Source organism: Hoplias malabaricus, chromosome 12 (assembly GCF_029633855.1).
Source record: "Hoplias malabaricus isolate fHopMal1 chromosome 12, fHopMal1.hap1, whole genome shotgun sequence".
NCBI classification, from domain to species: Eukaryota; Metazoa; Chordata; class Actinopteri; order Characiformes; family Erythrinidae; genus Hoplias; species Hoplias malabaricus.
The window spans coordinates 30,518,089-30,527,610 of NC_089811.1; the positions used below are offsets into that span (position 1 = coordinate 30,518,089).

At 37.0% G+C, this 9,522-nt stretch overlaps 1 protein-coding gene across 3 annotated transcripts; it reads right to left on the reverse strand.

The window, feature by feature from the left end:
- Positions 1-180: 180 nt before the first annotated feature.
- On the reverse strand, positions 181-9,261 carry zgc:152951 (uncharacterized protein LOC569013 homolog). Of its 3 annotated transcripts, XM_066640978.1 has the most exons (9): positions 8,927-9,261; positions 7,851-7,954; positions 4,276-4,349; positions 3,896-4,093; positions 3,588-3,725; positions 2,659-2,769; positions 2,427-2,570; positions 2,217-2,300; positions 181-825 (listed from the first exon to the last, which is right to left on the reverse strand). In XM_066640978.1, exons 2-9 carry the CDS (start codon positions 7,933-7,935, stop codon positions 793-795), a joined length of 867 nt encoding a protein of 288 aa, XP_066497075.1. In that variant the 5' UTR covers positions 7,936-7,954; positions 8,927-9,261; the 3' UTR covers positions 181-792. The 3 variants fall into 3 exon arrangements, with proteins under 3 accessions (XP_066497075.1, XP_066497076.1, XP_066497074.1); XM_066640979.1 differs by lacking the exon at positions 181-825 and having other exon boundaries at positions 860-2,300; positions 2,680-2,769; XM_066640977.1 differs by lacking the exon at positions 181-825 and having other exon boundaries at positions 860-2,300.
- Between the last annotated feature and the right edge of the window lie 261 nt (positions 9,262-9,522).

Genomic DNA, 9,522 nt, shown 5'->3' on the forward strand with positions numbered 1-9,522 from the left:
AAATTCAAAATGAGTGAATATTTGCAAAAAGCTATAAAGTTTATCCATTTGAACATTAAATATCTTGTCTTTGTAGTGTATTCAAGTTAATACAGGTTGAAAAGGATTTGCAAATCATCGTATTCTGTTTTTATTTGTTTCACACAACGTCCCAACTTGATTGGAATTGGGGTTGCAATGTTGTTATTATTATATTCATTCATTTTCTTTTCCGCTTCTCCATTTCAGGGTCGCGGTTGTTATTAATATATAATTTGTTAATAATTCAGGAGAATGGACCAAGATAAATGCTTCCAAAGAAAATGATCTGTTTTTAATATTCTAATTATCTCACTGGGACCTGAATGGTATACAACAAAAAAATGTCTAATCCCAATAACCAGCCATTTTTTCATTTACGACAGAATGCATTTGCAGTGAGATTGCACAAAAATACAGGTCTTTAAATTAAGTCAAGTTCAACAGTGCCACCATCTGTGTATAAAGGGAACTGCAGTACAAGTCAAGTTCAACACATGTCCACAGACAGACACCTCTTGAAATGAGTGACTCCAGCTCTATTAAGTGAAAGGTTGTGCCCAGAGTTTGTATAGTCACCATAAACATCACGGACTGGGATGCTCAGAAACAGCTGTACATGAGCCTAAAATCCCGGGGCACAGACAAGGATCAACCAGAAGGGTATGATGAATCCACACAATAACTTTGTGATGAGAAACTGTGGTGTCTGAGATTGAGAAATAATCCAACATCCATGCATGCCCTCAACAATGTTCTTGTGGCTGAATGCATTCAAATCCTCACAGAAATGTTCCAGGATTTATGCTGTTAATTTCAGAAAAAAAAATCAGTGTGTCCACAATTTCTTGGCCATAATGCACACTTTAACATCTTTTAAAAAACATGACAAATCATCTGTCCATAACAGTTGGAATTTTAAGAATATTTGATGAGACATGAACAAAGACAAATAATATTGACACAGTGACATGTATCTACAGATCAGAGCCAAAAACAATGTGCAGGTATGCTTTATTAAATTTGCATATTCTTCATGTATTCATCACATAATATTGCTCAAGAATCAGTTTAGTTCCATGCAACACACCAAGTGCTGTACCGGGAATTGCCATGATTTAATTCTCTATAATAATTTAAAAATAATAAGAGGTGAGTTTGTTATGGATCTCACTATTTCACTAGCATTTCAAACTGCACCCAGTATATTAAAACTATAAAAGATTATGTGAGTATTTCAGTTTTAAAATGTACCAAATTCATTACTGTATTTTCCTGAATTAAATAGGAGGGGGAGTTGACGGATGAGGTGATGAATTTAATGTCATGCTGGGGTGAAAAAAGGCACTGGCCGATATAGAGTCAGTAAATTATTTCATGCTCTGTGTCTGGCTTTTGCATACTGCATGCAAAACATCTCTCAATACATGCCTATTAATGCTCAAGATTATGAAATGATGATGTCCATGAGTATAAAAGCTCAAAAGAAAGTAATGTAGACAAATCACATAATAAAATATTATATAAGCCTTGACATCCACATTTTAATTGAAAAACAGGGCATGGGCTTCTTTCACCTCTGAGGCACTGCAGCCCACATAAAGCTAGCAATGATGAGTCAGTGAAAGGCTCCTGTTGTTTATATACTTTTACCCACAATAAACTATCTGAGTGGGTAAAAATACTGTAGTCTGATATACAAAATGTACATTTATTTTCACAGCAATAGTAAATTGTGTATTTATTTTCAATTAATAAGGTAATATTTAATAAATTAAATAAATAAGATGTACAATAAGAATAAATATAATCAATTATTTTCCCTACTCACTTTAACACAATTAAAGAATATTTTACCATAAAGAAGTGCAAATTCTAGCATGATTACTTGGAAAACTAGTGGTAGAAAAACTTTTTAGAAATATTCGTGGCTATGGCTACAACTTCAGCTTGCACTTTGGGATGTGGAACAACTACCAGAAGAGATATAGATGCATAGTTGACTTCTTGGATGGAAGGTGAGTCTCTGGTGTTCATCCAAAAAAAGATGGCTGCAGTCTTAGCTGAGAATATCCTCGCTCTGGTGTAGTTACTAAAGACATTATAAACTGACCAGAGCTCAGTGTCCTAAAGCATATGACGATGATATTTGCTTAGTCTGTGCTGTTGGTGGACCAGTCATAAGGCATGTAACTCACTGTAACATTTCCTGCAGACAGAAGGCTTTTCAGAATTGACTTCTTCTGTGACGTACCCATGTGGTCCATAACCCAGTTCAAAAGCTAGAAGTAAGATACAATTTATTAAATGAGAACTTCTACAGATTTATATTAGCATGTATGTGTGTACTGTTATAGCAGAGGTTAAAAGAAAAGAACAAACTGAATCATGCTTTTGAAAAAGCATACCTTTTCATCAGTGCCACCGAAGTCTGCCTTATACCATTTAAAGATCTGACTGAGTTTCACCTCTCCTTTCTTTGGATCCAATATGCAGCCATCGTCATTCTCCAGAAAAGCCTCAGCTGCAGTGCGCAACTGACTGTCAATACCCTGTGGATAAGCATTCAGTTTCAAAGATACAAATACTCATAATTTTTTTAAAAAACAACTCAGGTTTCATTTTACATTTCCAACTCACAGACATAAGTAGGCTGTTCACCTGTGGGTTGTAAGCTTTAATTGGAGGGCAGCCCTTCCCACCAAAATTCAGTGCAAAATGAATTAGAGGCTCTGCATTAGGAAGAGCAACCTAATCAGGTAACAGAAAACAAAAGATATGAGCCACATGCAGGCACGACACTTAAAGCAGTGGTTACTCCTGGAGATCTACCTTGCTGCAGTGTTTAATTCCAGCTTCAAGCTTTGTCTAATGCACCTTTAAAGAGGGATTTTCCTGTGTTCCTTTAGTAAAGGCTGTTACTTACAAAGAGAGTCAAAACAAATCAGAAACCTTTCAATACCTAAATGGTTCTCTGCATGGCATGGTGCTCTTCTCTGTGATCGACAACCAGTTGCATAAAAATAAATAAATAAATAAATAAATAACTTTTATAAAAGGTATTCAGCAATAAATAACTGTTAATATCACCTAAGAAACACAGCTCTGCTCCTAAAGAACTTCACAATGAAGCAATATTAAAGGCAAAAATAAAAGGGATGTTAGTCTGATAGAATTTTTTTTTCACATCTACAAAAAAATTAAATGCCCATCTGCCTGACGTCACTTTTATTTTTGCCTTTAGTAGGTTTATAAATAAACGCATCTTCCTGAATATTGATTCCTTGTAAAGTTTTGGCTAGGTGACTCATGATACTAGATTCTTGACTGCACAAATTTCTCATTTATTTTGCATTGTGCCCTGTGAAGGACTGGCGTCCCCTTCAGGGTGTATTCCCGCCTTGCGCCCAATGATTCCAGGTAGGCTCTGGACCCCCCGCGACCCTAAATTGGATTAGCGGTTACAGATAATGGATGGATGGATTTTGCATTGTATGAAATAAAAAAATTTAACTAGTGTTAAAACTGTATCGCAATGGAAAGAATGTAAGACAACTACACAAGGTCACCTGAAGTCGAGGGTCATTCTTTGAGAAGGGCTTCAGGAGTTGTGCGGCCCCTTTTCTGTTACCTCGCAACACTCCATTATGAATATCTTGCAATGTGAACACCTCGCCTCCAATGAGGTAGCTCACATAGTTGAAAAACTGTAAAATGAGAATTGTTTTTATTCATGTATTTTCAGGATGAAACTTCCAGAAACTGCAAATGAGAATGTAGATAAACCTTTAAGAAGTGTAACACTTAAGCAAGCAAACATTTTGAGCAAGGTTAAAACTACTTAAACTCCAGCATTCACAGCTGGCATCGTTCTTACCCGATATCTCTGCCACATGTTTTTAGGAAAACCAAGACGCAGGTTCCCATGTATAACCAGGGCGTTGTAGACATTAATGAAGAAGGCAAGTTTTTCCTCACGGCTCAGAGACTGAAGTTCCATACGCTGCAGCTGTACAGTCAGCTCACAATAATGTTTGAAGCAGGGACTTTGAGACATGGACTTATAGTCCACTGACTGCAAAAGGAGCAGTGGAAAAAAGGCAGTAATACCATATTTTAACACAAACTACTGATACCCAAACCTACTCAATTTTAATTTTAAGTCTGAATCAATGTTACCAACTAGTTGTGTAGACAAATGATTTTACAATAAAAAAAGAAGAATTACTATACAGAACAGATTAATTTAGATAGTACCTTGCCATCAGAAGAAAGGAAATCTGAGTACAGTTTCAGGATCAAATTCCTCAGGGCCTCAGAGAGTTCAGAAGCTGTGTGGACCAACATAAGTGAGCATCATAAGTCTTAAAATAATGTTAATAAATATTGTACAATTTTTGTAACTCATGCCACATCACTGCATGTAAACAGAATATGTAACCAGCTTAAATACATATACTGTATTTAAAAAACAGGCTATTATTGCGACATCTTATAATATATTCATTTACCAGCAGTGATACAAATATAAAAGATGCACATCCTGGAATAGAATAAATCAATAAACCTCAAGCTTTAAAATAGTACAAACACATGCCTCTATAGGAACATCCACAGTCAAATAGGTTGAGTTTGGTGTGTCTGTACAGTTGGAAATTGAAAAGATTTAAAAGGCAGTGGAAGTCAGGAAACTGAGCAGTGAGAAAAAAGGTTAAGTTATTATTAATAGAGCTACACAATATGGACAAATGTATTGGGACACCTACACGAAATTTTATGACATCCCATTCTAAATCCTTTCTAGGCATTAATATGGAGTTGCTACCCACTTTGTAGCTATAACCACTTCCACTCCTCTGGGAAGGCTTCTTGTGACGTGTGTATGTGTGTGTGTGTGTGTGTGTAGGAAGATTTACCCATTCATCTAGAACAGCATTTGTGATGTCAGAGGCTCAAATGACTCAAAATCTCCATTCTAGTTCATCACAGAGGTGTTTGATGGGGTTGAGATCAGGGCTCTGTGTGGACCATTCAAATTCTCCAACACTAAGCTCAGCCAACCATGCCTATATGGACTTAGCTTTGTGCACTTGGTGACACGGTCATGCTGGAACAGAATAAGGCCTTCCCAAAACTGTTCCCACAAAGTTGGAAGCACACACAATCCTCCACAATGTCTTGATATGACAAAACATAAAAAATTAAGATTTCCTTTCACTGCAATGAAGAAGCATAGGCCAAACCCTGAAAGACAATCCCATAGCACTCTCCCTCCTGCAGCAAATTTTACAGTTGGAACAATGTAGTCAGACTGGTAGCATTCTCCTGGCATTCCCCAGCCCAGACTCATCCATCAGAGTTCCAAAGAGAGAACTTCTGTGTCACTCCACAAAACACATTTCCATCTGGGGTTGGCATCACCCCATTTGATGCCTGTCATTGTGCTTGGTGATGTAAGGCTTGCATACAGTTGCTCAGCCACAGACACCTATGCCAGGCAGCTCCTGGCGTACAGTTTCTGTGCTGATATTAATACAGGTTTGGAACTCTGCAGTTACTGAGTCAGATTTTTACACACTTTGCACCTCAGCATCACTCGGTGGCTGAGTTGCTGTGGTTCCTAAACACTTCCATTTCTAAATAATACTTACTCAGAGTTGATCATGGAATATCTAGGAGGGAAGAAATGTCACAAACTGATTTGCTGCAATGATGGCATCCTATTTAGAGCAATACACTCTATTCCAGCAAGCATTTTAAAACAACCCATTCTTCCATACATATTTGTAAAGGCAGACTGCATGGTCAAGTGCATGATTTTATACACCTGTGACAATGGGACTGAATGAAACACCTGAAGTAAATTATTAGAAGGTGTGTCCCAATACTTTTGTCCATACAGCATATTTTCTTCTACACTAGCTACTGTTGATGTTAAGACATAACCTTCATAAGGCTGTATGCTGCCAGTTCTCCAAAGCTGTGTGTGGATCATGCTCCAGCAAGCTACTTTTGTACACTTTTGTAACTTCTGCCTGTCCCAGCAGTAAATATTCTCTGACCATTAGAATCTGTTTAGTTTTTACTGTCTACAAATGCAAAACAGCAGTTACAGCATTGTAATGCCAAAACCAATCCAACACACTTTGTAGTAATCTAGGGATAAATTAGATCATGAAATGTACATTTTTATTATAATTAAAATACAAAAACAAATATATGCCAAACGGACAGCTTGTTTATATGATCCTGTGAGCTGATGGAACTTACCCATACCCCTCTGCAAATCAGCCCACTTCTCTTCAGCGCCTCTACAGTGTCCGTAAAAGCAACCCGTTCACACTTAAACTCTGTTTGTGGGGTAGACAGAGCCAGAGTTGTACTCATGACAATCTAATAGCCCAGTTCAAAAAAATTAACCAAACTAAAGCAAATACATATGGAAAGTGTTAGACTGACACAGGAAAGTATTAGATATACATTAACAGAACTGTGCAAATGTCAACCACAACATTTTCACTGAAAACAGGCTTTAAGTTTTTGTAACTGCTTCATCTGGTTCAGTGTCATGATGTTCAGTGTCAAGGGCCTACATGAAATCAGTGAACACAAGGCAGGAACACACCCTTGGTCATCAGTCCATCAGAAGGCATTATCCTTACACAAGCACTGACACATTCAAACCTCTGGACACTCTGAATAGCCATTTCACCTAACAATGTGTGTTTTTAAACTACGGGAGGAAACTTGATAGGATACCCATGCAGATAGGGGGAGAACACACCAACTCCTCACAAATCAAAGTCTTGACCAAAGGCAAGGTTTGAACCTTTCAGGTTATATTTCCAGATATATTTCTTTGAAGATAAAATAATTACAGTAATATTCAAACATCAATTAGTTAAAAAATAACAATTAAAAAAAATTGCTGCACCACTAAACCTAGCTTTATCAATTAAACAGTACCTAGAAAAATCATGCTCTACTCTTGCTTCATATGTTACAAATGTTACTGTCTATCCTTCCATTGTGAGAGGACATCTCTACATGCGTCGTAAAATCCACAAAATAAAAAATGGTAAAGGAATTGCTTCTGTTCTCACAACAGACAGGCCAACCCAGAGCCCTGTCCCCACCATCAATAGACCTGGCATTACTCAGAAAATGAGCAGAAAAAGTCTGAAATTAGTCTGTGAAATAATGTTCCAGTTGATTTTCTGAAACATTTAGAGTATATCAAATGAATCTAAAAAAGAAATTAAGCTGCAATAAATAAAAAGAGAAAACACCCCAAGAAATTAAAATCTGATATTATTTTGGTCTGATGATGTTTAGTGATGATGTTTATTATTTCTAATGCTAAAACATTTACATTTTATAGTAATGGTTGCTTTGAATCTATATTACATGGTTGAAGAGTGGTTTACATGTTTTGCACAGTAATGTATATGTTATATATGTTGTAATGCAAAGATAAATATATTGATTAGTCACATTTTTAGAAACAATTTTTAGTGACAGTATACTGTCAGGTTTTGGACTGATTCCAAAACTGGTAAAAGTGTTTATCTTGTGCTAGGCATTACTCTTAATGATAAATATAGATTGTGTTCTTGAAGAAACAGCTTATGTCTGGTAATAGAACGAGACACATGAAAGCAACACATGCATTTGGACAATTCTGTCCAGCTCCTCTGCAAGACTGCCAGGAACAATGCATTTCCTCATTCATGCTTCTTGTACAAAGCACAAAACAAAATGCAACGGAAAGGAATAGTAGGATTCATTTTGAGGATAACGGGCAACAGGCAGTTTGCATGTGACATACTAACCTCCCACTACGCTCTCTTCAGCCTCAGAGCCGCTTCCTGTAGGTAATGCTGAAGGATCCATTGGCATATGCTCTTCCTTCATCATTCACACCAGCCTCAAAAGCCTAAGGGAAATAAGTAAGAAAGACGGTACCTCAGTGTTCGCACCTCATTGCTTTCTGTTATTAAAAGTCAAACTATACATGGGGCAACTTAATTATTTACACATGGTTAATGAATGTCTGGGACAATGTCCTGCTACCAGTGAAAACCTTCAACTGAGCTCTGAGATCACCATCAGGACTCACATCACACTCTGAGAGACCCAAAGCCCCAACAGTAGCCTTGGTCTGCAAGCAGTGTGAGCAAACAGACACTGAGGACTAAGTCACTCATCGCCTAATACAACTTTGAAAGGTATCAATCAAATCACTTACAAAAGACAGCAGAGAATGTCAGTTATTCAGTAGTCAGATATTACCAAAAATACCTCCTCATCCATGACATGAATGTTTCAGTTATGTCAGTCATAATATAAAAGATAATCATAATAATATTCATTTAAACAAACACAATTTCAGGTACAAACCTTTAATAATAATGTCTAACATTCAACGGGAAATTTTACAATTTCTTAACAATTTTTTAAAGATATAAATTGTTTAGACATGGCCTATCTTCATCCTTCACAATACTGGATTAATGTACGTCTAGACCTTTAACGTACATGATTGTCTAATGACATGCATTAACTATTTTTTACAGTCACTGGTCTCAGCTAAATATTTAACGACTGTTTTATGCCTTGAACAAGGCCGAATCTCAAATGGCTTCCAGCTACCTCTGTAGTCTACATTACAGGTCATGCTTCTAAGACGTCTGCTCCCTTTCGCAGGGCTTAATTTTAGCTAAAGAATCTCACAGCTAATCACTGAATATAAATGTCTATTTCTTCGATATACAATGGGAGTAAAAGTCGTTATTTCTTGACCTAACTAATACACTACATAGGGAGTATGATCGAGTCATTTGAGATTCCCTCTATGTCCCTCATGTATGGCTATACAGCAGCACTAAAAACAGCAACCGTTACCTACCCGTCAGTCCGCAACCCGCTTTGTGTTTATCCTCCCCATCACTACAGACGATAAGCCATCGTGACACTGACCCCGCTTGTTTTGTTACAAACTTATCATGCTTGGTACCATGTAGCTACATACCGCAACGTGCCGCATATTAGCTAACGTTTCACTGGTAAATATTCTGTCATCGCTCAAATATTAAACACATCGCGGAGCAGAAACGACCGAAATACTGCATTCATTGAAACGTTTGTGTGACTCATTTTGTTTTGTTAGACGTCATTTCACCAGTGAAAACTGTAGGAGTTATATTTCTTCCATTTCAATAGCAGTTGTGTCCTGTTTCGTCCTTGTTTACTTCCCCTTGTTTCCTTCACTTGGGCCAGTGCATTAGCTGCCCAGGGTTGCCAGATTGGTCGTAAATTTTATTTTGTCACTTTGCAAATCTTTAGTAGGCCACAACAGAACAAAATGAATGCTTTAATCTACTGTATTTCTTGCATTAAGAATAACAGTGCATGCCAAAAGCTGAAGGCATCAGTGTTTTGTTTTATTTTATTTTTTTAAATTCAACTTTATAAAAAGGTATTGTCAAACTTTATAATTCAAAT

Excerpts from the sequence above, each read along its gene's own strand:
- zgc:152951 (XM_066640977.1), bottom strand. The coding sequence starts at position 7,935 with ATGATGAAGGAAGAGCATATGCCAATGGATCCTTCAGCATTACCTACA. Across the intron at positions 3,726-3,895 it reads ACATGTGGCAGAGATATCGG|TTTTTCAACTATGTGAGCTA; the intron begins GTAAGAACGATG and ends CTCATTTTACAG. Across the intron at positions 2,770-3,587 it reads AGAATGACCCTCGACTTCAG|GTTGCTCTTCCTAATGCAGA; the intron begins GTGACCTTGTGT and ends TTACCTGATTAG.